Source organism: Tamandua tetradactyla, chromosome 10 (genome assembly GCF_023851605.1).
Source record: "Tamandua tetradactyla isolate mTamTet1 chromosome 10, mTamTet1.pri, whole genome shotgun sequence".
Lineage (NCBI taxonomy): Eukaryota > Metazoa > Chordata > Mammalia > Pilosa > Myrmecophagidae > Tamandua > Tamandua tetradactyla.
Window position 1 is genome coordinate 100,541,904 of NC_135336.1, and position 26,333 is coordinate 100,568,236.

The following is a 26,333-nucleotide window of genomic DNA, read 5'->3' on the forward strand; positions in this document are numbered from 1 at the left end:
TGGAAGGTAAGACATCAAATTTATTTGTCCCCAATCACCACATTTGGCTTTTAGCCTGATTTAATTTTTGTTCACAAAAAAATTCGATTTTTTTCATTTGTTTGCTTTTGTTAACAGAAATTAAAACTGAGAAGCAATTCCTCATGGGCAACGTGTGTGCACACCAGACCCTGCAATGTCTGCAGCACATCCAACAAGCTCATTCCTGAGACTTTCTTTCATCTGGCAGGGTGACCTTCCTGCCCCCTCCACTTCAAACAGGAAGCACACTCAAAGGGCACATTAAATGAGAAAATCCCGTCAGCATGGCCTTTCCCTTGTGAGGACAACACAGAAAGGTAAAGAATTGGCTGAGGGCCACTAGGACCTCAGGCTCACACCCCAAGAACTATGAGAGAGGATGGGCTGACCACCGCAGGTGACTGCCTGAGGGAGAATTGTACTGATTGAGAGACTGTGCTGAAAGAAAAAAGCTTTAAAGTTGTAGGAGTAAATTCATTACCAAGAAAAGGCTGTTGTGATTTTGTGAGACACCAGTTAGCCCATGGGACTGCTCTGCCCTGCCCAGTCTCTGTGGGTTTTCAGAAAGTGATTCTGGGGTTTCCGTCTTCCTGCCACAGCCCACGGAATCCCTTCCCCAGAGCCAGTGGTGATCCTCAGCCCGAGAGGCGGCCCCTTCCTTGTCACTAGCGCTGGACTGTGCAGCCTTGTTTACTCTAAGTGCCCACGACACAGAACTCACCGGGGGCTCCAGACTTGGCCGCTGAGATGGGCGTCCAGCCATGGCTCCATTCCCCTCATTCTCCTGGGGCCCCACACTCAGGAGAAGCCCCCACCTTGGCCAAGGTCCTAGTCAGGGGTCGGCACATTATGGCCTGCAGAGTCAAATCAATCTGCCTCCCGGTTCTGTACAGCCCACAAGCTATACAAAAAGAATTGTTATTACATTTTTAAACGGCTAAAAAAAAAATGTTTCATTAATTTCAATAATGAAAATTATATGAAATTCAAATTTTAGTCGACGCATCGAGTGTCATAGGAGCCCAGGCTGGCCAGCTCGCCTGTCCCCGGTGGCTGCCCTCGGCCGCGTGGGCTGAGCTGAGCGGCTGTGACAGCGGTGGGCTCCCCCAGGCCCGAGGTCACTACGCGGAGGCAATTACAGGAAACGCTTGCGGCCGCGGCTCTGTCTGGCTCAGCGCCTTCCCACGGCGCCTGGAAGGTGCTGCAACTACAGCAAACGGCCGTCCCCTAGCGTGGGACCGAGGCAGACACAGAGGGGACAAAGGGAGTTGTAAAGACAGTAACAAAATAACCAATGCAAAGGAAGCCTCATGAGACGGTCCTGATTTCAGCACTCAGCGCCGCACCCCAATATATGAAGTGGGGTAGCCCACTCCTAAAAAACAAAGAACTTCAGGAAACAATGGGCAGGAACCCATGTGGGGACATGTGGCCCGAACACTTCCAAGGGGAAGGGACGTTCCCACGTGCAGCACCCGGGCTGGGCCTGGGCAGGGCAGGCTTTGGGGCAGGGCCCCAGGTGGGGAGAGGGACAGGGGGGCGTCCGCTCCAGCCCTTCGTCAGGATGATGCCTCGTGAGAAAGCAGTAGTGAGTCCCGTGGAAATGTGGGGACGCAGGTTTCCGCGAACGAGGGCCAAACGCCCCCCGCTCCCACGAGGCAGCCCCACGTGGACACGGCTGCCTGCGAGAACCGGACGCCCACCCATGCTTCCCGGGCCCTTTCCTGCCGACCCACCCGCGACATTTCTTCTCCCTTCAGTCCGTCCTTTCCCAATCCCCAGGTGGGCTCAGGCATGAGTTTGTCACAAACCTAAGATTTCTCAAATTTAAAAATTAAATTAAAAAGAGAAAACATTTCAAAGAAAGCTGAATGAACCTAATAAAACATAGATTCATTTCCGTGGCGAGTGTGAATGAGAGGGAAGCTCATGTGCCCGCCGGCCCTGGCCTGCGTCCTGCCCACCCCTGCGGGCCGGGCAGACAGGGGTGCGGAGTCTCCAGGGCAGCGGGAGGGGGCCCGCGGGAGGGGCGGCGGTCCCGGCCACGCCGCCTTAGCTTGTCTTCTGGACCCGCTCCCGGGCGGCCACAAAGTTCAGCAGGTCGATGGCCGTGACGACCCCAAACACCATCTGCCTCTGGCTGGACTGGCCGTCGCTGTGGTCTGGGGGAGAGGAGGCGTGAGGCCCCAGCCCCGCCTGGAGCCCACCTGGACCCCGCCCGTCGCCAGCGCAGAACAGGGTGCCGTCTGCAGAGTCTGGGGGGTGGCCCCGGGGGTCAGGCACCCCTTTGGGCCACAGCCCCCCAGATGCCCAAGAGCGTCTCCCGCCCCCGCCCCAGGGAGCAAGCTGGGGACGCGGCTGTTGTGCCAAGGCTCGGCCAGGGATGAAACTCCGTCCCCAACCCCCAAGGGGCGGACCGCAGCTCGGGCCTGGGCCCAGGACTGGTCCTCAGCCCACTGTACGCGGTGGGCACACTCCCGCTCACACCGGGGCGCACGAGCAGCCTCCCGGGCCATGGCTTGCTCCCCTCCTGGGCCTCCTCGGGCGCCCACGGGAGAAGCAAGGAGGTGCGGCGGACAGAAGCTGCCTGTTTCGGGAGCTGGCCAGGAAGGGCAGTTTCGGAGGCCCGAGGGCCTGAGCCGGCCTGGGCCACGCGTACACAGGCCACACACACACAGGACACGCACACACAGGACACGCACACGTGGGGCACGCACACACGGGCCACACACACGCGGGGCACGCACACATGGGCCACGTGCACATGGGCCACGCACACACAGGACACGCACACACAGGACACGCACACGTGGGGCACGCACACACGGGCCACACACACGCGGGGCACGCACACATGGGCCACGCACACGCGGGGCACACACACACGGGCCACGTGCACACGGGCCACGCACACACAGGACACACACACGCGGGGCACGCACACACGGGCCACACACACGCGGGGCACGCACACATGGGCCACGTGCACACGGGCCCACGCACACACAGGACACACACACGCGGGACACGCACACGGGGGACAGGCGTGAGTGCAGGGAGCTGGCCAGAAGGGCAGTGAGCCGGGACCCCCACCGGGGTGCTGGACGCAGAAGCGGCTCCTGCTCGGGTGAGCTGGGCCTCGCCACTGGCGCCTGCAGGGCTCCCAGCCTGCCCCGCCCCGACCCCCACACCTTGCCCAGGACCCGCTGCCCAGGTGCGGTGGGAGAACTGGGAACAGGCCTGTGTGGGCGCGGCCTGAAGACCTCGAGGCGGGACCCACGTGGGCGGCCCTCTGGGGTCCGCACCGCCCAGGGGTCCCTGAAGAGACCCAGGGGCTGGGACAAGAGGCTGGAGAGCGGAGCCCAGGCATAGGGGGTACTGCACCCCCATGGGTCAGCATTCACTACTGTTCCAGATGATTCTGGGCCCCTCCCTTGGGGTCCTGGAAACCCCCCCTCCTGTCCACACCCGAGGGACCTGAGCCCCTCCACCCGCCATCCGCGCAGTCTGGGCGACCAGCCAGACGACAGCAGTGGACAGGACCCCTCCTGCGTGACCGGGCACGGCCATGTACAGCCAGCAGAACCCCTCTGGGGCACTCCCTGGAATCACCCCTCAGATTGGCCCCAAGAGCGTGGGCAGCGTGGGGGCACCACCGGGGAGCACTGGTGGTGGGATGGAGGGCCTGTGGGAACGGGCGCCGTGGGCTGGTTCAGGGTGGCAGGGCCCCCACCCCCGCCCGGTCCCCCCACTCCCACCAGGCCCCCACCCCCGCAGGCCCCACTTACACTGGATCTGCTCGTGGACCACCAGGGCGAAGTGGTCGGTCTCCAGGATGTGCGAGAGCCTGCCCAGGGGGTCCGTGAGGCGGATCTGCGAGAAAGGGCGCAGGCAGCTCGCCCCGCCCCCGCCCGGCCCCCCGCTGCCCCGCCCACACCTGCCCCCGCCGCCCCGCCCCCACCTGCCCCCGCCCGGCCCCCTGCCGCCCCGCCCCCGCCCGGCCCCCTGCCGCCCCGCCCCCACCTGCCCCCGCCCGGCCCCCTGCCGCCCCGCCCCCGCCCGGCCCCCTGCCGCCCCGCCCCCACCGGCCCCCGCCGCCCCGCCCCCACCGGCCCCCGCCCCCACCTGCCCCCGCCCCCACCTGCCCCCGCCGCCCCGCCCCCGCCCGGCCCCCCGCCACCCCGCCCCCGCCACCCCGCCCCCGCCGCCCCGCCCCCACCCCGCCCCCGCCGCCCCGCCCCCGCCCGGCCCCCTGCCGCCCCGCCCCCACTTGCCCCCGCCGCCCTGTCCCTGCCTGCACGGCCCTCGGGTGGGAAGGGCAGTGGGCAGGAGCCCAAAGTGACGCGTCCTGGAAGGAGGCGTTTACTGCCTTTTGCTCTGACTTGGAAACTGGAAGTAGGACTCAGAGGGCGATACGACCCGTGTTTCTAAAAGCCCCTCAGACCAGGTCCCCGGCCGCGAAGGCTGTCCCTGAGATGCACGTTCCTGAGTGGAAGACGCCAGCGGAGGGACCACACGCTGAGCCCCGATGTATGACCTTCTAGAAAAGGCGAAACTGCCGAGACAGTGGCTGCCGGGGTTCCGGGGCGCTGGGCGGGGGCGGGGACTTCCAGGGCAGGGACACCACTCTGAAGGGTGCGGCGACACTGGGCACATGGTCTGGCGCCTTGTCAGAGCCCACAGACCTGCCCGGCACAAAGGGGGCCCTACCGGGGACGCTGGACTTCAAATGGCGATAAAATGTCAATAATGATCATCACTTACAGCAAATGTGCCAGGGATGCAGGATGCTGCTAATGGGGAAAGGGGTGGGTACCTGCCCTTTCTGCACAGTACAAAAACCATTATTTCTAAAAAGGGGGAAAAAGACACTTGGGGTTCTTCTTTCAAAGGTACCCACAGGGTCTTTTACAGGGGGCTTCCACTACTCTGCAGGGGATGGGAAAGGACGTCAGGGAACAGGGGGGTGGGGACCCTGACCACCCCAGCCCGTCTGCCCAGCCTGGGGGTCACAGCACCGGTGGCTCTGCCTGTGGCCCCTGGTGACCGCCTTCCCATTAGGAATGCATCTCAGGACACCCCTGGCTCTGGCCAGACGTGGCTGACCATGGGAGCGGGGGGACTCTGCCCCACAGGGGCACCCACCTCTTTACCTGCGGCGCAGCCAGCCTGGGGTGCCCACCCCTTCGCCCATGGTGCAGCCAGCTCTGGGGCACCCATCCCTTCGCTCACGATGCAGCCAGTTCTGGGACACCCACCCCTCGCCCATGGCGCAGCCAACCTGGGGTGCCCACCCCTCACCCATGGCACAGCCACCTCTGGGGCACCCAGCCCTTGCCCATGATGCAGCCAGCTCTGGGACGCCCACCCCTCACCCACAGAGGGGCTGCATGCAGCCGAGAGCACCAGGCCTGGTCTCTGCCCACGCTCTGCCCAGGGACAGGTGCTCACCTGCTTGAACTGCCTGTAGATGACCTTGCGCACTTGGTCTGAGGGCTGCACCTTCCCGGCCAGCAGGGACGACAGCATGTTGCCCAGAGTCACCATTCCCAGGATGGCCCTGGAAGTAGCGGAGAGGGGCTCAGGGAGGGCCTGAGCCACAGCCTGTATCCTACAGAATCCACGCATCCTCGTGACGGCCCCCACGCGGAAGCTGCCCCCGCCCCGGGTGCAGGGCAGGGGGCCCCACAGACGTGAGTCCTTTGGCATGTCCATCCCGAGAGCCTCCAGGAGAGGTTCCAGGCAGGCCTTTGGTGACCCGCCATCGGCTCCTCTGGAAAAGGGGCTCACGGGGCTAGAGCTGGGCCATCCCAGGAAAATTGGACGCCTGTCCCCTGGGCATATCGGGTCCGGGGCTCACTCTGTGGCCATGTCTTGCTCCAGCTCAGGGGGGTTGGGGGTCAGCGCCCAGGGGCTGGGCGTGCGGGGGGTTGGGGGTCGCCACACAGGGGCTGGGCGTGCGGGGGGTTGTGGGTCGCCACACAGGGTCTGGGCATGCAGGGGGGTTGGGGGTCGCCACACAGGGGCTGGGCGTGCGGGGTTTGGGGGTCGCCACACAGGGGCTGGGCAGTGCAGGGGGTTGGGGGTCGGCACACAGGGGCTGGGCATGCGGGGGTTTGGGGTTTGACGCCCAGGGGCTGGGGGTGAGGGGGGGTTGGGGGTCGCCACACAGGGGCTGGGCAGTGCAGGGGGCCTCCGTGCATACAGGGGCCTGCCGGTTGCCATGAAGATGCGGTCACCCTGGACAGTGCCACCGACACTGAGGGCCCGCGGGCTGCTTGGGGAGGCGGTGCTGGGACTGACCCCGACTCATCCACCACGGGTGCCTGGTCGAAGCCCTTCTCGCGGAGGATCTCGATGGTGTGCTGGCAGGTCACCGAGGGCAGCACGGTCAGCGGGGCTGACAGGCTCAGCTCCTGCACTCTCAGGTGCCACCACCTGCGGGGCCGAGGGTGGGCGCAGGGCTGTGGGCGTGGCTCCCCGCAAGGCTCCCTGGGATGGGGGACAAGCCCAGGCCCCCCAGGTAGGAGTGGGGCCACAGGCAGCGCAGGCAGAGGCGCCGGGCAGCATCTCACCAGGGCTTCTTGCCTGCCATCTCCTCCTCCTTCATGAAGCCTTTCTGCAGCATCCACTTGTCGCTCAGGAACTTGGACCTGCAGCCACCGAGGGGTTATGGGGGAGGGTACCCCCCGCCCCGGCACCCCACCCCAGGGTCACACTGAGGTCTCCACGAGTCACGAGGCCCCCCAGGGACCACCCGGGGCCCCCTCCCAGGACCCGCCGGGCCAGCCAGAGAGGGAACTTGGGGCTCGGGCTGCAGCACCCCATCTGGGGGTTGGACTGGGGGCACCCGGCCACGCTGGGCACAGGGCGCAGTGGGACGTCCTCTCAGGAACCTCCACCATGCATCTGCTCCTGTGCCAGGAAAATGCCCTTTCATGGGCTCTCCCATGTCATGTCCCGTGGGGGATGCCCAGAGCCGGAGCTGCCAGGGGCAGGGAGGGGGGTCCTGGGGACCTGCTTCAAACAGGAAGCCAGGGGCGGAGGGAGTGACGCAAGGCCTGTGCAGCCCAGACACGCGTGTGTGCATGCGTACACTCACCCTTACACGCTCACTGACACATACACCATACACCCACTCGCACCTCCCATCTCCCCACAAGCATGTGCATGCAGGGTGGGCGGCCAGCATGTGGGCCCCTCTCATGCCTGCACGAGGGCATCTGGCCAGGGGTGCGGGCCCCGCCCCGCCAGGGCTGCCGTTCGGAGCCCCCAAGCCGGGCCTGGCACCAGCCCTGGAAGAAACCCTGCTGGTTGAGGGGAGGGGTGCAGGGTTTTCAGATACCTGCCCCCACCTGGGAGCTGGATAAGAGCCAGCCCCCCCCCCCATCTGCGGCCACAGCCCGGTGAAGCTGGGGACTTCCTGGTGCTGCGTGGGGTGGAGCCTGGACCGTGGGTCAAACGAGGCACGGACCTCGACACCCAGGTCCTGAGGGCCACCCGGCGGTCCTGGGCCCAGCCCCCGCCCTCCCAGGGCCCAGGCCTGAAGTGCAGGTGGGCATGGAGCGGGGACAGGGCCTCCCCCTCCTGTCGGGACAGGGGCCAAGCAGGAGCTGGCTCCCGAAGCGCAGGTGTGCTGACGGCGTCACGGGACAGGCACCAGGAGAGGGGCGCAGTCAGGCTGGGGGGGGGGCGTTCTCCTGGGCACCCACGGTGCCCCCCGTTCCTCGCACCCCTTGGGTTCTCAGGCAGGCCTGGTTGGCCGGGGAAGCAGGAAACGCCCAGAAGCCGGGAGGCGAACGGGGCGCACAGGGAGCCCGAGCTCTCCAGGCCTGCTGTGGCGGCACAGAGGGAGGCACCCATGGGCAGGGGCGGGCCCAGGACAGCGCCGGGTCGGGAGGCTGCATACATATAGTTCCTCACGGAGTCGGGCAGGATGACCACACAGCGCTGTCCCTCCCGCAGCTCCTGGGCCGCCTTCACCGCCACCGCCACGGCGCTGCCAGCACTGCCGCCTGCCGGGAGGGAAGTGGTCAGGCCTGCCAGGTGTGCGCGAGCGTGCAGTGTGTGAACACAAGTGCATGTGCTTGTGTGTGGGCAAGAGTGCATGCATGGCTGTGAGTGTGCAAGGATGGGCATGAATCGCCTGAGTACATGAGCACTCATGTATGCACAAGTGCAGTATGTGAGTATATCATGTACTCACTCATGAGTATGAGCAGGAATGTACATGAATTGTGTGCTGTGTGTGAGCATGCATGTGTACATGAGTGTGCACAGGTGTGTCCATACAGATGCATCCGCTGTCAGCATGTATGTGTGGGGTGAATGACTTTATGTGTGTATGGGTGACTACATGTGCAAGTATGCACATGTGTGTGAGCGAGTCTGTGTGTGTGTGTGCATGGGCACCTGGGCATGCTCTGGAAGGACATACAGGGGTGCTGTCAACAGTGACTCCCTCTGGGGGGGCCAGGCTCCTGGGCGCTGGGAACACCCACTTCCTGGATGCCTACACTCCCCTTTTAAACAGTGTTTGCACATTTGCACAAGTGTGGAGAGGAGGACCCTGGGCAAAGGGAGCTTCCTGCTGGGCCAGGGCTGGGTGCCAGGGATCCGGAGCGAGTGCACCCCGGTGAGGCAGGCCACACGGCACGGCTTTGCAGACAGGAGGTCGGGCTGAAAGGGCGGTGAGTGGGCCCCGGCCACGGGAGCCCTGTCCGAGGTGGAGGGCTGGTCCTCACGGAGGTGCCCGCAGCCAGTCCTATTTCCAGTCACCGAGAGGGGCCACTCGCAGCCCACCCGCAGAGCAGACCACATGCTCCGTCCTCCTGTGTTGGAAGCTCAGGCTCATCGCAGATGAGACTGGGGCCAGGGGAAGATTCTGGAAATACCTCTGCATTGTGAGGAACGGAGGCACCTTTGGATGGCCACACCACTTTGGAGAATAGCTTTCATCCCAGTGGGCCCTGCCTCAACTCTCGGCACCAGCCAGAGCTTGGCCACCTGGGAGCCGCCAGGCCGAGCCCCTCCGCTTCCCTGGTCCCCAGCCCGGGTATGCAGCAAGGTATTGAATGCTCAGCGGTGCATTCCTTGCTCAGGGCGCTGGAAGGGGACCGCGTGACCGTTCTCTCTCTCTCCCTATAAGTCCCATGAGCACTAACCCAGGGACAGTCCCCACCCAAGGCCTCAGCCCCGAGCTCTTTCTCTGGCTGGGGCACCCACACTGCCCACCCAGGCGAGGGGTCTGGGTGAAAGGACACTAGGGGTGGGGGCGTGAGGCCGGTCTGGACGGGCCTTGGGATTCACTGAGGAAACGGAGCTAATGAGAGCCCTGGCCCCGTCCCTCAGGGCCGTGAAGGGCCAGTGCAGGCAGCCCGGGTCTCTGGTGGATGAGGTTCTCAGCTGCGCCTGGATGGGAAGCGGGCAGGCGGCAAGAGACTGGTGTCCCCAACCCTGCACCCACCACCGGCCAGGGTCTGGACCAGGCACTCACCGCACAGCAGCCCTTCCTGGGCAATCAGCATGCGGGCGAAGGCGAAGGACTCCTCGTCGTTGCTTTTGAACCACTTGTCCACCACCTGCGGTGGCACCGAGCGCAGCCTGTCAGTGAGTGGGCACAGGGCCTCTTCCCACTGGGAAGGTTGACCTAGCACCTTCTCCTGTACCTCTCTCAGGAAGGCTAATACAGCACCTTCTACTAGGAAGGCCAATCCAGCACCTTCTACTCTACGTTCTACTAGGAAGGCTGACCTAGTACCTTCCACTAGGAAGGCTGACCCAGCACCTTCTACTGGGAAGGCTGATCTAGTACCCTCTATTAAGAAAGCTGACTTAGTACCTTCTACTAGGAAGGCTGACCCAGCCCCTCTACTAGGACAGCTAATTCTGCACTGGTAGGCCAGCTGGGTGTGGGATTTGGAAGCAAGTAGAAGGGTGAGTGTGCCCCGAGGCGGAGGGGGCCGCTGTCCATCGCCCACACTGGTTCTACCCTGCGGTGGAGAGGGCATCTATGTGGTGCCCAGGGTGGGAGCCCGGCCCCACCTACCGTGCGGTCCAGCACCGTGGGGATGAAGTCGTAGCCGATACCCTCCACCTCGTAGGCCGTCAGCTCCGTCCGGTTGAGAGCCTCGGGCTCTGCGAGGATGGAGCCTTCGGGGTCCACCCCGATGATCTACACAGAGCGGCTGCCTTGGGGCTCAGGAGAGACCAAGTCTCCTCCAGCCCCACCCAAGTGCCTGTAGGCACCCTCCCCCAGGAGCACCCTCTGGGCGGAGCAGCACGAGCGGCCAGGGTTTCGAGGAGAGAACCGACTAGATACACCCCGGCACAGGGCACCCACAGGTGACCCCCTCCTGGGAAAGAGCCCTTCCCAGCGGGGGCCTCCACACAGAGCTCCCATCCCCAGGGGACAGCCAGAGCCCCTGCAGAGCCCCTGCCGAGCCCCTGCCTGCAGCAAAGGGCAGGGCTGGGCACTGGGCCCGGCCTGGAGGGCAGTGCCGTCGGGCATTTATATGAGCCCCTGTTCAGACCTACCCCTCACCCCCAATCCTGGGACCCCTCCCCAGCACAGGTAGCCCCAGTCAGACTCTTGTCCTGAGTCCATCGAGGAAGCACCCCATGAGGCAGGTGCAGGGCTTGAGAGGCCCCCGAGCTCAAGGCCCCCGGCCACCGTGATGGGGGGCTACACCCCAACTAAAACATGTCTTCCTCCTAATCCGTGCCCTGCAGGTGTGGGCCTCATGGGGACGTGCATGCCATCTAATTTGTGGCCCAGCTGACTGAGGGTGGGTCTCAACCCAGAATCCTGGAAGCCCCCCGGAGAGAAAGTCACAGGGAGAAGCAGGAAGCAGCAGCCAGCAACAGAGGAGCCCAGCTGCGGCCACCTGTCAGGGGCAGGGGCGCCCACCAAGGAGCCCAAGGAGCGGGGCAGGCTGTGCCAGGTGCTACAGGCTCTTATCGGACTATGAGCTGCTAAATTCCCGAGGTTGAGCCCAAATCTGGCAGCCTGGCACACACGCTTGGCCTAGAGGCCCCAAGGAAGTGGGCCAGCCGCGCCCAGCCCACCCAGCTCCAGTGGGTCATTCCCTGGCTCCCTGGGTCCCCTCTGTGTGGACGCACACTGCACAGGCAGCCTGTTGGGTGAGCCGATGGCCAGCGGGGAAGCAGAGGCCAGAGGTGGCACTGCCATGGCGCAGCCCCAGCCCCAGCCCAGTCCAGCCTTGCCCGCCCTGGGGTCCCCGAGCACCACTCACTTTGCATCCGGGACACTTCTCCTTCAGCTTCCTGGCAATGCCTGTGATGGTGCCACCGGTGCCCGCCGAAGCCACCAGCATGTCCAGTTTCCCTGCAAGGAGAAGCCAGGCTGGGGGGAAGCATCTCACACCAGCCCCAGCCCCCCACTGCCCTTCTTGGAAAAATGGCAGGGGAAAGCATCTGCAACTCAAATTAAGGCAAGTTATCAAAGAGCTCAAAATAAAAACTTATTCAACAAATGGATTCTTAAATATAAGCAGACTCCAGTGTTTATCTTTAAAATTTTACCTTTGAAAGACAGTCACAGGGACAGGGAATTCAAGGCACTGGGTCAGTGCTTTCACAATCACTTAAAATTGTCCATGACTTTGCTAAATGCCACATGAACATTTAAATCCTTGTTTGTGCATGGATCCTCACTGACACACACAGGGAGAGTGCAAGACACAGACCAGGTAAAGGTAAGGATGCGGACCAGGTGAGGGCATGGACCAGGTGAGGGCGCGGACCAGGTGAGGGTGCGGACCAGGTGAGGGCACAGACCAGGTGAGGGCCTGGACCAAGGTGAGGACACGGATAAGTTGACTGCCTGCTGGAGAGGTCAGGTGGGCTGTGAACGGGGCATAGGGAGGAGACCCTTCACTTTGTATTTTCTTTTAGTTTTTGGCTGTTGGAGGATGGGAATTGATTGGATTAAAATACAAAGCAGAGTCAGTCAGCCAGGCTGCAGCTCAAATGCTTTCTTGCCTCTCCTGCTAATGTGTGGTGAGCTCAGTCCACTGCGACTGGTCTGGGCATGAGTGGGCCTGGCATGCTGGGCAATGAGGGCGCTTGTCATGAGGCCAAAAGGCTGTGTGTGCCAAATGAGGCAATTCTCACACATAAAACCTGGGCAAGTAAGCACCCAGACTCCCCTGCTTGGTCCGGGCATGGAATGAGGTTACAGCTGGGTCGATGCCAGCACCAGATTCTGCCCAGGAAACCAGGGCTCCAGCCACTCCATCCCACAGGGATCTCAGGGATCTCAGAGCCCTTTGGAAGAGAACACCAACTCCTACGGGCGCTTGGCACGGATACCTGGGAAAGGCTCCTAGAACCTCAGGCCACCCAGAAAGCTCACCAGTGTCAACACCCTGCTCTGCAGACCGGAAACTCAGTGTTGAATTCAAAGCCCAAGCTGGGGCTTGATCCCACCCCTGTTCAAGTCTCAGCTGCGAGCTCAGCCCTGGCCTGGGCCGTGCACACACTGGGTCCTTGCACTCAGGAGCTCCAACGGGGAGGGGGGTGGAGGGAAGACGGCTGTGTAGCCAAACACGGCCACACAATATCATTGGTGTCATCGGTGAGGCACAGGCAAAAACTAGGAGAGCCCAGTGGTGGGAGGAAACAGCTCTAGGGAAAGGCACTAGAGTGCTTTTCATGAAGAGGGGCCATTTGCGCTGTGTTTTGGAAGGGTGAATAGGAGTTCGCCGAGGAGTAGATGGGTGGCCTGTGCACCAGGGATAACTACAATGGAAGCGGCGACGCACCGTCACACTGCTGCAGGATCTCCTCGGCGGTGGCGTCGTAGTGAGCCAGGGGGTTGCTCGCATTGCGGTACTGCGGGCAAGAGAGCAAGGAGCAGAGTGAGGTCCAACCCACAGAACCGGCGGTGGCCACAAGGCCAGCAGGCAGATGGCTCGGGCGAGCTGGGGAGACCCCAGAGGTTCAGGGGTGAGCAGCGTCCCTACAAAGGCAGATCGAGACGCAGAGCATTAAAGCTCTCGAGGAAAGACAACTCCTGGGTTAGCCCAGAAGTGGATGCGTGAGACAGGAGAGCTTGCCGTGCAGTGTGTCAGGTGTCCTACACCTGTAAGGCGCCTCCAGGGCCTTTTGGGAGGAAAGGACCCTCGGGGCCAGCACGCCGAGCTGGGCTGAGCGGGGCGAGCTGGCGGGGGTGGGGGCAGCCCTCCAAAGGCCCACTCATCCCGCCAGGCCCCACATGGGGGGACCCGACCAGGGCAGCGAGAAGCCGGCCGGCCCGCATACCAGAGCACCAAACAGGCTCTTGCAGCCTCTGCCTCTCCACCCCCAAATCCCTGACAGAGACCCCCCTCCGCTAGGACACCCTTACTTATGTCCACTTCTTCAACCCAAACTCACCCCAGGACACCCCGGGACCCCTCACCTGGTCTAATATGTGAGAGTTGGGGATTTCGCTCTTCAACCTCCATGCCACCCCCACGTGGGACTCGGGGGAGTCGAACCGGGCATTGGTGGGTGTCCTCACAATCTCGGCCCCCAGCGCCCGCAGCACATCCACCTGCACCCAGGGCAAGCCACAAGCCGTGTGCCACCCGGCCTGCTCGGGGTGGGGAGCTGGTGCCAGGGCAGTAGGCTCCCCAGGGTCAGGCCCCAGTCCCCTCAGCCCCTGGCATGCCCGGCCCACCTTCTCCAGGCTCATCTTCTCCGGCATCACGATGATGCAGCGGTAGCCCTTCACAGCAGCAGCCAGGGCCAGCCCAATCCCTGGGGACAGCACGCAGAGATCACAGCAGCCGCAGTGTCCCCCCCTCACCGCCTGCCCAAGGAGGCCCGGGGCTGGCCTAGGGGGCACCAGGTCGAGTCCAGCGTGCCCGTCCCCCAGCAGGGAGGCCCAGGGCGGAGGGTCCTCTGGGAGCCCCCAAATGCCCAATGTCGTCCCTTTCTGCCCTCAAAGGAGCAGTAAGAAAAGACAATGCTGGAGGCCAAAATGAGCAGGGCAGCGTGCTCGCCCGAGGAAAGGCCTGGCGGCCAAGCACGCGACTGGGTCCAACCAGCAGGTCCTCGCCCCACAGGCCCCCTGCGCCCTGCGGGCATCACCCCCACCCCAGGCAGCGTTTCCATGCCCGGGGCCCCCCAGCTGGTACAGCCCATGCCACGGACCTGAGCGCAGGGCCCGGGGGCGCCGGCCACCAGCCCGCATGGGGGTGGGGTGCAGACCCCAGGCCGCCCAGCTCACCCGTGTTCCCGGACGTGGGCTCGATGATGGTGTCGCCGGGCCTCAGCGTCCCGGCCCGCTCGGCGTCCTCTACCATGCGCAGGCTGATGCGGTCCTTCACGCTGCCGCCCGCGTTGAAGAACTCACACTTGGCCACTGGGCGCCAGGGGAGAGTCACCAGGAAGAAGGGGCCGCCCCGCCCGCCCCCGCTGCCCCCCACACTACCATGGGTATGCCCGCCCCAGCAGGCAGGGACGGCTGCGCCCCCTCCTCCCCACTCCACCTCCCAGCTGCACCCCACCCTGGCCCCTTTCCGGGGTGCTCGCTGCTGACCGCGTGGCAGCTCTGTGAGGCAGGGAAGGGTGTCCCCCTGGGGGCTGGGGGATTAGGGCACCCCCCAGACCTGCTCGGAGGGTGGCACATACAGGGGCCCTCAATCTGTGCAGGGCCCATGGCCCAGCCATGCCTAGCAGCTTCCCAGACCACCCTGATTCCTGGGAGTTCCCAGCCCCCAGGTCACACCCCAACCTGTCTGATGGGACTCTCAGGCTGTCCGAGCCCCCAGGAGCCTAGGGCCAGCCCACGCCCGGCTCTCCCCTGTGCCATGCTCCAAGCTCAGGGTGCCCCACACCCCCAGTGGGTGTGAACCCCTAGTTCGAACCCCTAGTTCGTCTAGCTGGCCTCTGAGAGTGACAGGGCCAAGCAGCCAGTGAGTGACCCCTGGCTGGGCTCAGTTGTGCCTCCAAGGACATGCCAAGTCCTACCCCGTCCCCAAGAGAGGTCTGCCTTGGAAAGGGGTCTCTGCTGGTGCTGGCCACGGCTCCCCATACTTCCTTTCTCGTGACCCCCACCCTCTCCCAGTTTGTCTCAACACTGCATCCAAGCCATCTGTAAACAGGTAAACCGAAAGTCCCTCCATGGAGTCTTCCAGCAAAATCTGCAGTCCCCGTGGTCAGCCTCCCTCCAGGGGCTCTCCCTGCTGCCCCCAGGCGGCCTGCGGGCTGCGGCTTCCACACCAGGCTGGCTCCCACGCGGTTTGTCCTGCAGCTCCCCTGGACAGTGAGGCTCTCCCTGAGCCTGAGCCCCTGGAGACCAGCGGTGGTCAAGACACCGCCTCCCCTGTTTCCTGAGACACAGCTGGTGACAAAGACCAGCCCCTTCCTGCATGAATGGGGTGAAGCCTTGTCACCCAGGGCAAGTGGGTGCAGCCCTCAACTTCCACTCTGCCCCTCGCGCTGATGAGCTGCACGGTATCTCCCCAAAGCAGCTGGACACCAGGATCAACTTCTTGTTACTGAGACACCCACCACACCCCAACAAAGTCCCAAATGGGAGCTGCTCCTGGATCAGGCACTTCCCTGGAGCGTCAGAGTTCATGCCGCCTGCTTGGGTGCGGTTTCGCCTGTGCATCTGCCTGGAACATCCTTCCCGGGATCTTTACACAGCTGGGCCTCTAGGTCTGGCCTCAGCTCCAAGGTCACTCTTCCCTGGCCCTCAAATGAGCCCCTCGGCCACACTGCAAGGCACTTAGCTGAAGAGTTCCCGGTTGTTCCTTCAGGGCCTCTTCTGACTCCCCCTCCCCCATCTCATGTGGGGGCCTGATGGTTTGGAGCTGGAGGTACCCCAGAAAATCGTGTCTTCACAGCTGATCTACTCCGGGGGTGTGGACCCCTTGTGAGCAGGGTCTGTGGTGAGCAGGATTTTAACTGAATTGATTCTCATTCACAGTGGGTCTTAATCCCTCACTGGAGTCCCTTATAAGAGACTGAAGTTCAGACAAAGAGAAAGAAAGCAGAGAAGCAGACGGAAAGCCCTGGAAGCCAGAAGCTGGAAGCAATGAGACCCGGAAGAGAAGGGAGAGGTCAGCAGATGCCGCCATCTGTGCTGCCAAAGTGCAGGGGAGGCGGGGATGGCTGCAGCTGGTCTGGGGAGAAAGCACCCCCGATGATGCTTTCATTCGGACATTTTCACAGCCTCAGAACCGTAAGCTTATAAGCTAACAAATCCCCATCCTTACAAGCAGCCCATGTCTGGTATTGCATTTTTGGCAGCCTGGGAGACTAAAACAGGGTCCCTCACCACCCCACCCCCCGCCACCGAGCCCACGGCTGGGCCAGCTCCGGGGCCCGGCACAGGCGCCCCGCACACCCACACGGGCCGGGGAAGCCCTCCCCAAAGCCAGGTACTCACAGAGCTCACACTTCAAGCCGAAGTTCTTCCCAATCTTATTGATTCTGACCATAGGGGTATCCCCAATTTTCTTAAGGATATCTGGCAAGATTTTGGGGTTTTTTAACCTAAAACAGAGGAATTAACAATTATTCAGGAAAAAGAAGAAAGAAAAAAAGAAAGTAGAAACAAAATAAAAACAATCCAGGGCAGGCAACGGTGGCTCGGTGGCAGAGTTCTTGTCTGTCATGCCGGAGACCTGGGTTCACTTCCCGGTGCCTGCCCATGTAATAAAAATAAATAAATAAAAACAACACAAACAAAAATAAAAACAATCCAGCACCAGCCTTGGCAAGCCTCACACATTGTTTTAAGTAACTCAAGAGCCAAAGAGCTGGTTTTACCACGGGGTATCAGTGGTGACTGCACAATCTATCCATGGGGTAAAATGTCATGGTACTGCACACAACTGCACACACACACACACACAAGTGTACACAAATATTATTCAGGTGTAAGAGGGAATGAGGCCCTGGCACATGGGGCAATGTGGGGGAAGTCTGAGGACATTATGTTGAGCAAAATAAGCCCGACACAGGACAAATATTCTATGGTCTCGTGAATAAGAGCCAATTATAATAAGCAAATTTACAGAGTTAAAATCTAGAATATGGGGTCTCAGGAGTTAGAATGAGGACAGAGAATGGGGAACCAATGCTTAATTTGTGCAGAAATTTTAATTAAGTTGATCATAAATGTTTGGAAATGGGTAGAGGTGATGGAAGCACATTGTCCTGACTGTAATTGTCAGCACTGAGCTGTGGGGGTGGCTGAAAGGGGAGTCCTGGGCGGTGCGTGTCACAGGGAGGAAAGCTAGAAGATAAAACACGGGGCCGCATAACGCCGTGACGCCTGCGGCAGACGAGGGCTGTGGCGAATTGTACAAATGTAAGAATGTTCTGGCCTGAATTGGAGCAAACGCACATCACTATTACAAGGTGTTAATATAGGAAAAATTCATCTAACGATGAACTACAGTTAACAGTTATATTTTAATATTCTTTCATTGATCATAATAAAGATACCACACAATGCCTTGTCAATAATAAAGGGGTATAAGGGGCAAGGGCTGTTTCTTTTGGAATAACGAAAATGTTTCAAAATTGATTGTGGTGATGAATATACAAGACTGTGAATATACTGCAAGCCATGGATTGTACACTTTGGATGGACTGTATGGTGCAAGAATATCGCAATAAAACTGCTTTTAAAAATGATGGAAACCGAATACTGCCTGTAGTTGGTAACAGTACTGTACCAGCGTCAGCTCCCTGAGTTTGCAAACGTGCTCTGGTCACTGTTTCAGTTTGTTAAAGCTGCCAGAAAGCAGTATACCAGAAAAGGGAAGGCTTTAAAAAGGGATTTATTAAATTACAAGTTTACAGTTCTAAGGCCATAAAAGTGTTCAAATCTAAGGCATCCAGAGGAAGACACCTTGACTCAAAGAGGCTGATGTCTGTCACGTGGGAGGGCTCGTGGCTGGTGTCTGTCTGGTGGTCCCTGTTCCTGGCTCTGCTGCTTCCAGCCTCTGACGCCAGTGGTTTCCTGGGCATCTGGGGGCTCCCTCAGTTCCTCCAGGACACAGCCCTGGGCTCCGGCTTGCTCGGCACCTCACGGGAAGGTGCATGGCGATGCCTGCAGGGCTCTGCTTCTCCAGACGTCTGAGTCTAGGCATCCGCTCTGTCGGCATTCCAAGCATCTCCAAATGTCTGCATCTCTGTCAGTTCTGAAGCAACTCCAAATGGTTTCCCCTTTTAAAGGACTCCAGTCAACTATTCAAGACCCACTCTGAAGAAGCGGAGTCACATCTCCATCGAATCACAATGCTATACCCACAACTGGGTGTGTCATGCCTCCGTGGAAACAGTTCAGTTTCCATCCTACAATATTGAATCAGTAGTGAAGAACGTGGCTTTTCTGGGGTTCACAACAGTTTTAAACTGGCACAGTCAGGTAAGATGCTAAAACTGGGGCTATAGGACCTCTGTCTTATTTTTACAAGTTCTTGTGAATCTTCAATTTAGTCACATTAAAAAGCTAACCTGTTAACCAAGAAACAAGAGCTGTGAGACAACAAAAGCATTTATTTGGGGTCTTAGAATTGCAATTTGGGGAACACAGATTCTGGAAGCAGCCCAAAATGTGTCCTGTCCTGGCATTTCCAGGCAAGGATTCTTAGAGAAAAAGAAGACTAGATAAGTTGTTTGTGGTTGCCAGGTATTTGGGGAACTTTGATTGTCTTTCAGTTTAGACAGCGAGCTGAGCCTTTTATCGTGGGATTTGTCTCTTGTGTCCGAATGTCCTTGGGTTTTGAGGAGCGCTGTTGTGGGTTTTGAGGAGCGCTGTTGCTTGGGGCTGTGCCCTCTAGGGCAGTGTGTGAGCTCTGGCTGAGATTTGCCTAAGAGACCTCCACAGTGACCTCCTGACTTAAGTATCTTAGCCACAGTAACTCTATTTATTTCTTTTTACAAAACACTGGCTTCAAAACAACAGCAGCAGTCTCTGGCCTATCTCTTCATTATCGGAGAAACTTCAATTCATTTCAGCTGTAGCATTCAGCTACTGTGCCGCCTCCTTTACTTTCCCTTTCTTTGATCAAAAGGTGGTGCAGACTCCAGGCAGAGGCTGCGTTTAAAGGCAGAGACTCCTCAGAAGCCCACCTGGCCACAGCCAGGGGTAATCACTGCAAACAACAAACCCAGATGCCTGGCATCATACCAACAGTGACAGGACAGGGCCTGAGAAGAACAAAGAACTGGGATGTGCTGTTTTAGCCCTTGGTGGTGGTGGGAGGGAGGTTCTGGAGAAGTTTCCAGCTACATTTCCTTTCCATGGGCTGTGTCCATTCACATTCTAATAAGCCACCATCCAGCCACCCACCTCACCTGATGAGATGGTGACAGGCAACAGGTTACGGGAGAGGGCCAGTCACTGCTCTCACCATTTGCGCATGTGTGAACTAAGACCCAGACTGTTTTCTGACATGCGGGAAGGAAGCTCACCCTGGAGTGATGCCAGTTCCATGCTCCCTCCCACTCTGTGCCAATGGCTGTGCTTGGCATATGTTCACCAGGGAATCTGTAGAACCAACCTTGGTCCCAAGAAATCCGATTTCTTCCTGGCATCACTGGATTTCTAATTTACTACCCCAAGGCTCTCAAACTTTAGTGAGCTTCCAAATCATCTGCAGAGGCACAGAGGAACACACACCTTCCTTGCTCCATGTCTGGGATGGGTCCCGCTCCCCAGGGTGCTGGCAGCAATGGATTTAAGGAATTCCACTTTCCTTGGTGGAGGGCCCCAACAGGCAGCAAGATGGAGGTGCTCAATGCCATATCAATTCCACTGGTACAGGTGGCAAAGACAAGACCTGCCCTCCTCCCAGATCCAGAGAGAGGAGGAGGAGGTGGGAGGGGCTGACTAAGCAAAGTGAACAAAAAGATGTGAGCAGCAGGGTGGAGGGGAGAGAACCTGGGCCAAGAGGTAAAAGGTCCCTTCCCGGCCGGGGAGGGGGTGTGCAGGCAGGAATCCAAGCCCTGGGGAGGGGGCGTGCAGGCAGGAACCCAAGCCCCGGGATGCCGGGGGTTGGCTCATTAATCAGTTGGAATCTGCACCCAACATGGAGGCAGGCAGGGTGAGTGGGCTCTGAGTCATGCCCTCCCTGGTAGGGCTGTGGCATCCAGCCAAGAGGAGCACCCAGGCACGGGTGGCAGGGGAGGCGGCACGGGGCCAATGAGAAGCTGTGGGGGGTGATCAGGGTAGGGGCCTAATGGACACTTGGCATGATACAGAATGACCAGGGGTGGCCCTCTTTCTGGAATCTTCTGGTAACTCTGGTTATCCAAGTGTCTCCAGAGCCACCTTTGCCTCATTCTCTGCTCAAGCTGCTCCATGTGCTCTCACAGCAGGAGTCTTGGGACTCACTCCCTCCCCCAGGGGTCTTTCTTTAGTGTCCTCCTGGCAGATCAGCCTCCCACATGCCCTGGGGCCATCTGGACACAGAGCTAGACCTTCAAGTTTCTGGACAGGCACGAGCCCCTGGGAAGCCCAGGGCCCCCCTTCCCTGCTTCCCTGCACCCCACCCCAGACCCCCAGGGGCCCAGGCTCAGACGTCTGGCAAGTGTTGGGTGGGCTGCACGGGCCTCCGGCACCCCCAGCACTGAGATCCGTTTGTGGTTCACAGCCCCTGGGTTTGTACTGAATTGTCTCTTCCCTTGGCCCCTCACCCCAGCACACAGTTTTCAATGTGGGCCCTCCTGTAAATGCTGGGAGCTTATATGTGGACTAAGGATTGAGCACCTAAAACGTACACTGTTTGACGCATTCACCATCAGGGAGGTTATCCCAAGGAAATGACCAAGATAACCCTAAGATTTAGTGAGCCCAATTTAAGATTCCCGACAGAGCAGGGTCTTCCCCACTGAGGCACCTCCTGCACCTACAGCAAGCCAGGTGCTCAAAAAAGCTTCGACTGAACAAGTGTGGCATTACCAGATGTGATACTTGTAACGAGATAACTGCAAACATCTAAATACCAGTAGAGAGCTTTACAAGTCATGTTATCCAGGCCAACGCAGGAGCAGTCAGCCAGACGCAGCCCAGAAATCTCAACCTTATCAGCCCCCAAAGCACATCCCTTTATGTATCCCACACCATTCCCCCACCCCCCGTGGGCACTGTCCCAGCTGCTGGGCTACAGCAGAAACCAGCTCAGGGCCCCTGAGCCTGTTACTCACCGCCCCGGGTCCCCGCTGTCCCCGCACCCCAAGCATCTGGGGTAATCCGGACAAGACGGACGACAAGGGGCATCAGGCATGGACCCCTCCCTTTGGCAAGCGTAAGAACAGACCGTGCTGCGCAGGTGGAGGAACTTACAGGGCTGTGTGGTGATGTGGCGACTCAGCCGGCGGCCGGCCCAGCTGCCAGGTACACCTGCTCGGGACGTCCGGCCGAATCCATAGGCGCTCCTGGGCGTCCTTGGCATCCTTGGTGTCCTTGTCCCCTGAGGGGCTCTTCTCCAGGCCCCCTTTCCCCGAGGGTGCATCGGCAAGGTGGGGGCACCTTGGGGCCTCCCGCTCCGCTTGGGGTGTCTCAGATGGCATGGCTCGGACCTGGCGAGGGAGGACAGCGTGATTCAGGGGAGCCCCTTGGGTCTGCAGAGCAGCTGCTCTGACGTCTCCTGCTGCTGGAATCCACAGAGATTCTGCTTCAGGCCGGGCTGCTTCCTGCTCATCCGGCCCCTCTGGGTTTGGGGGTCCCTCATCCAACTCAGCTGAGCACAAATACAGGCCCCTCAAAACACAGGCATGGGGGGGGCGTCAAAAAGAGCAGAGAAGACACCACCTGCGGCAGCGGGGCCTCACTCCTCAGGGGCGACCCGCACGCCGACCCGTCCACACCCCAGCAGGCACCTACCCTCACCTCCAGGGAGACCTAGAACCGCTCAGCCCCATGCCAGCCTCTTTCTTGATTCCCCCAGCAAAGGATGAGGGCGTTAAAGGTGGGTGAGGGGCCTTGCATCCACATCCCAAGCCCCGGAGCCCGGGAATACCTTCCCCCACATGGCACGGATGACCCTGGGTAACCAGGTGGGCCCCAGACACATGAGGGAGACCCAACAGGCAATCACTGGCTTTGAAGACAGAAGGGGCCACAAGCCAAGGAATGCGGAGGCCACAGAAGCCAGAAAAACCAGGAGATGGATTCTCCCGGGAGCCCCAGAAGGGACCACAGGGCTGTCCACAACGGTTGCCGCCCAGTGGAGCCACAGCAGACTTCCCTCCTCCCCCACTGCGAGAGAGCACATTTATGTGGCTAAAGTCACCAAGTTTGGGGCAATTTGTTACGGCAGCAACAGGACCATATAGGGATGTGATGCCGAAAAATGCTTTGCAGGGCGTTAGCTAATCCCCAAACCTGGGGCTCCAGGGGCGGGGTGAGTGGACACGGGCCGGGACAACCTGGACGCTGTCCACTGGAGAGAGCCAGAGGGCCTGATCCCAGCAGGAGCCCAGGGCCGGCCAGAGTAGAAGATACCAAGGCGACTCCCCAAGGGGATGCCCTGGGCTCCCTCACCCTCCTCTTCCTCCTTCCCCCTGCAGCCCCAAGTCCTGCTCCAGCCGCAGCTACACTGCTGCCCTCCCTCCAGAGCACAGCAGCTGCCACTGGTCTGGCCAGCCTCACCCCCTCACGCCAGATAAAAGGGAGATGGGAAGAAAAGACAGAACCAGAAATAGAGACAAAGCTGCACCCTGAGTCGTCTCAGGAAAGGTGATGACCCAAACTGGGGAGCGTCTGGATTTTTTTTTTTCTGGCTCTCCTGGCCTCACTGCTGTTGTCCCTTACTCATCTGTCAGCAAACATTCCTTAGGCTCAAGGTATGACTCTGAGCCCAGGACAGAAGTAGTCCTGCTTCCAGTGAGCAGACATGGCAGAGGCGGACAAAGGCAACACGGGATTCAAGAAAGAAACAGACCCGCGTGCCCCCCTCGCCCCTGCTGTAGACCAGAAGCAAACTTGGCATTGCTCAAAGGCGAGAAAGCAGCCAGGGCAGCTGGAGCGTCCCAGGCTGGAGGGGGAATTCATGTGTGCCTTTCACCCAAAGCTCCCCACTTTCCTGGGAAGGTAGGAGAGGCCACCGACCCCAGCGTGCGGGGCTGCATGCACCCTAGAGGAGGGCAGGCAGGGATAATGCTCCGGCCAGATGGGCAGAGGAAGTTCACTTCCAGGTGGGCAGCAGGTGCCCCTCCCGGGGAGGGCTGTGAATGTCTGATGCACTAACTCACACCTGTCACTCTTTTCTCCTGCAAAGGAGAAACCCAGGCTTGGCACTTGATTAAGAGCCAAATTGGCAAAATTTGCAAAAACCAGAAAAAAATGGGAGCTGTCAGCCTCCAGGTTGGATTTCTCTAAAGGAGTTTGAAGCTTTCGTGTAGTAGCCACACAGCTTCTAATGCTGACAGTGGCAAAGAAAATCACCCGCATCACTTAAACTACCTCCGATGTGTAGTGGGTTACAAGAAATCATAGTCCCATCTCTAGATTAGGAGAAGAAGACCACAAGTTTGCAACCAGCAAAATGAGACTGGTGCCTGAGGCTGCAGGGGGCAGTGTGTGTGTGTGGGGGGTGTCCCAGCCGGGGTCCCATCCACTGGGAATGCAACCGCAGTTCATCTATTTTGAAAAGTCTCTGCTCGGATCGGGTGTGCCCTAGACACGATGCAAACACCATGGCGCCTTGGGCTTCCTCCCCACCCCCACCCCCAGGCTAATGAGGGAAGCCTCGGAGCAATCCCGGAGGTTATCAAAAACAAGAGAAGGGAGAAAGTCACAGCCCAGAGGAGCCTCCAGAGACCTGACCCCTCTGCCATGTGCTGTCCTGTTGGGATCCTGGAACAGAAAAAGGACATTAGGGGGAACTCAGGAAACCTAAATGAAGTGTGACTTTCAGTTAATGACAATGTATCAGTACTGGATCACTAAATGTTACAAATGTATTACACAAGTGTAAGATGTTAATAACAGGGAAAAGGGGTAGGGGGAGAACTTGGGTTCTCTGTACTGTCTTCAAGTTTTCTGTAAATCTAGAATTGCCCTTAAAAATAAAGTCTAGCCAAAAAAAAAAAAAAGCGCTGGAGCCCTCTGGGTTTGGAAGTTTGCTGCAAGGAGCTCCCAGGAGACTGAGCAGGCTCAGGGAGCTCTCTGAGTGCAGTCCCCTCCTGTGGGACCCCCTAGCAAGAAGTGGCCAGATGCAATAGATGAATAAAAAATAAGCAAATAATAGAGGGAACAAAGGTTAAAATAAATCGAGTAGCTGGAAATACTAGTGGTCAATGAGAGGGAGGGGTAAGGGGTATGGGAGGTATGAGAGTTTTCTTTTTTATTTCTTTTTCTGTAGTGATGCAAATGTTCTAAAAAATGATATGGTGATGAATACACACTATGTGGTGCTATTGTGAGCCATTGATTGTACACCATGTATAGAACGTTTATATGTAAAGGATGTTTGTATATTAGTTTGTTAAGGTTTGACAATAAAATTTTTTTTTTAAAAGTGGCCAGATGCAAAGCAGCACGAGGCACAGAGCTAGGCCAAGCAGGGGGAGGCCGGGCCCAGCAAGGTGGCACGACCACGACCAGCGACTTTGGAATTCACACCCCTGGGAGTTGGCCTGAGCGGAGACCCACCCGCGGGGCAGAGACCCACTGCACTACCCCGAATAACCCTAGAGTGGCGTGTGTGTGTGTGTGTGTGTGTGGGGGGGTGCTCTTTCAGGGTTTGGTATCACTGAACCCTCTGGAATCAGAAGCCTTTACCTTCTCTTCCTGGGACAAATGCACCCATTTTCGGAAGCTCCGGTCACCCGGAAGCTACCCAAAGCTGTGCCACGTCTTTCTGCCCCGACCTTTTAAAAAGCCCCCGCCGCGGGCGGAACAGCGCCTTCCCTCCTTCGCGCCTCAGGGGCGGCAGGAAGGCGCTGCTCGGGTCTGCAGTACGGCCCGCGACGCGCGCTCGGGGCGGGGCTGGCGAGACCCACGCGTGGGCCGGCCCCGGCAGGCGCGCTTTCCTCTCTCCTGCTCCATATCCCGCCAGGTCTGGGGCTACCGGGAAGACAGATCGGGGCCCGGGGTGAGGGGTCTCGCAGAGTCCGCGGCGCAGCTGGGAAGCTTCTGGGCGACTCGCTCCGGCGCCCGAGGGGACAGCGCCGGCGGCCCGATGCACGGGTGCCACCGCCGCCTCTCGGGCGGGCTCCGCCGAGGCTCACCTGGAGACGCCCGCCGGCTCCCGCCGCACTTTAGCCTGGAGACCTTCCGAGAGTCACGACGCTCCCGGGGCGCCCCCGCCCCCCGCACGCGCGCTCACGGTCGGCCGGGAGGGGCCAGCTAGCGCCTGGGCTGCGGACGGTTGTAAACCCCTCTTTTATAGTGGGATATTTAGGGTGGGAAATCGAGTCTCTGCAGAGGATCTGGGGACGCCCGGCCTCCCGGCCTTAGGAAGGGGCACTTCGGAACAGTTTAGGACAAGCGCCTCCGCCCCCACCCCCAGCCCCATCCCCGGTGACCCTTGGAGGCTACAGTGTTGCGTTCTCGCCCCTTTCCCTCACCTGTCCCCCCGCATCCTCGGCCCAGTCCGTCAGCCTCGCCCTGGGTCGGGGAACTGGGAGGCGCAAGGCATCAAATTCCCGCTTCCCCCCACGAAAACTCGCCGGGGCAGGGCCGCGCGCCCTGTGCCCCTCCCCCCGGGCACCCGGCGCGTGCCGCGGGCGCCTACACCCAGCATTGACGCCGCGTAGGGCAGACACTTGCGAAACAGCCCTGTAGCCGCCCAAAACGCCGCGAAAATCAATGTCCCGCGCAATCGCCGCGCAGCTTCCAAAACTTTCCACCCAGGCCCAGCCTGACCCTCCGGGGCTCGAGGTGGGGCCCGGGCCGCGTGCGCACTCCGGGACTTGGGAAGGTGCGGTTCGCGGGGCTCGGGGGATGGGTGCGGGTTGGGGGTCCGCCGGGCCACGGGGGCGAGCGGCGCTGGGGGTGGGGATCGGCTGGGGGGTCGGGTGCCCAGTGGCCCGGGCCGCGGGCTCTCGCTGGGGGCCGCCCGGACATACGGGTCCGAGGCCGCGGGAGCCGATCCCCCGCCGTGTCCAGGTGGAGATGATGCAACTCCGGGCGGAGAGCGGGCTGGGGGGGACCACCCGACCCGGGACCCGGGAGGGAGGCCCCGCGGAGGGCGGCCCGGGGCCCGGCAGGGTCCGGCGCTCACCTGGACTGAAACGCGCCAAGCAGGACAGGTCCGGATGCAGCCCGCGCCGCGGCGTCCGCGACAGCTGCCAGGCGAGACGGCGGCCTCCAACCGGACCCTCGGGGCTGT

At 60.3% G+C, this 26,333-nt stretch overlaps 1 protein-coding gene across 1 annotated transcript; it reads right to left on the reverse strand.

The window, feature by feature from the left end:
* Nucleotides 1–26,333, reverse strand: CBS (cystathionine beta-synthase). The gene is made up of 16 exons (XM_077119007.1): nt 26,226–26,333; nt 21,341–21,576; nt 16,427–16,533; nt 14,258–14,392; nt 13,706–13,785; nt 13,445–13,579; nt 12,807–12,876; nt 11,277–11,368; nt 10,070–10,195; nt 9,518–9,602; nt 7,931–8,036; nt 6,597–6,674; nt 6,325–6,459; nt 5,473–5,581; nt 3,810–3,894; nt 1–2,183 (listed from the first exon to the last, which is right to left on the reverse strand). Exons 2-16 carry the CDS (start codon nt 21,565–21,567, stop codon nt 2,074–2,076), a joined length of 1,680 nt encoding a protein of 559 aa, XP_076975122.1. The 5' UTR covers nt 21,568–21,576; nt 26,226–26,333; the 3' UTR covers nt 1–2,073.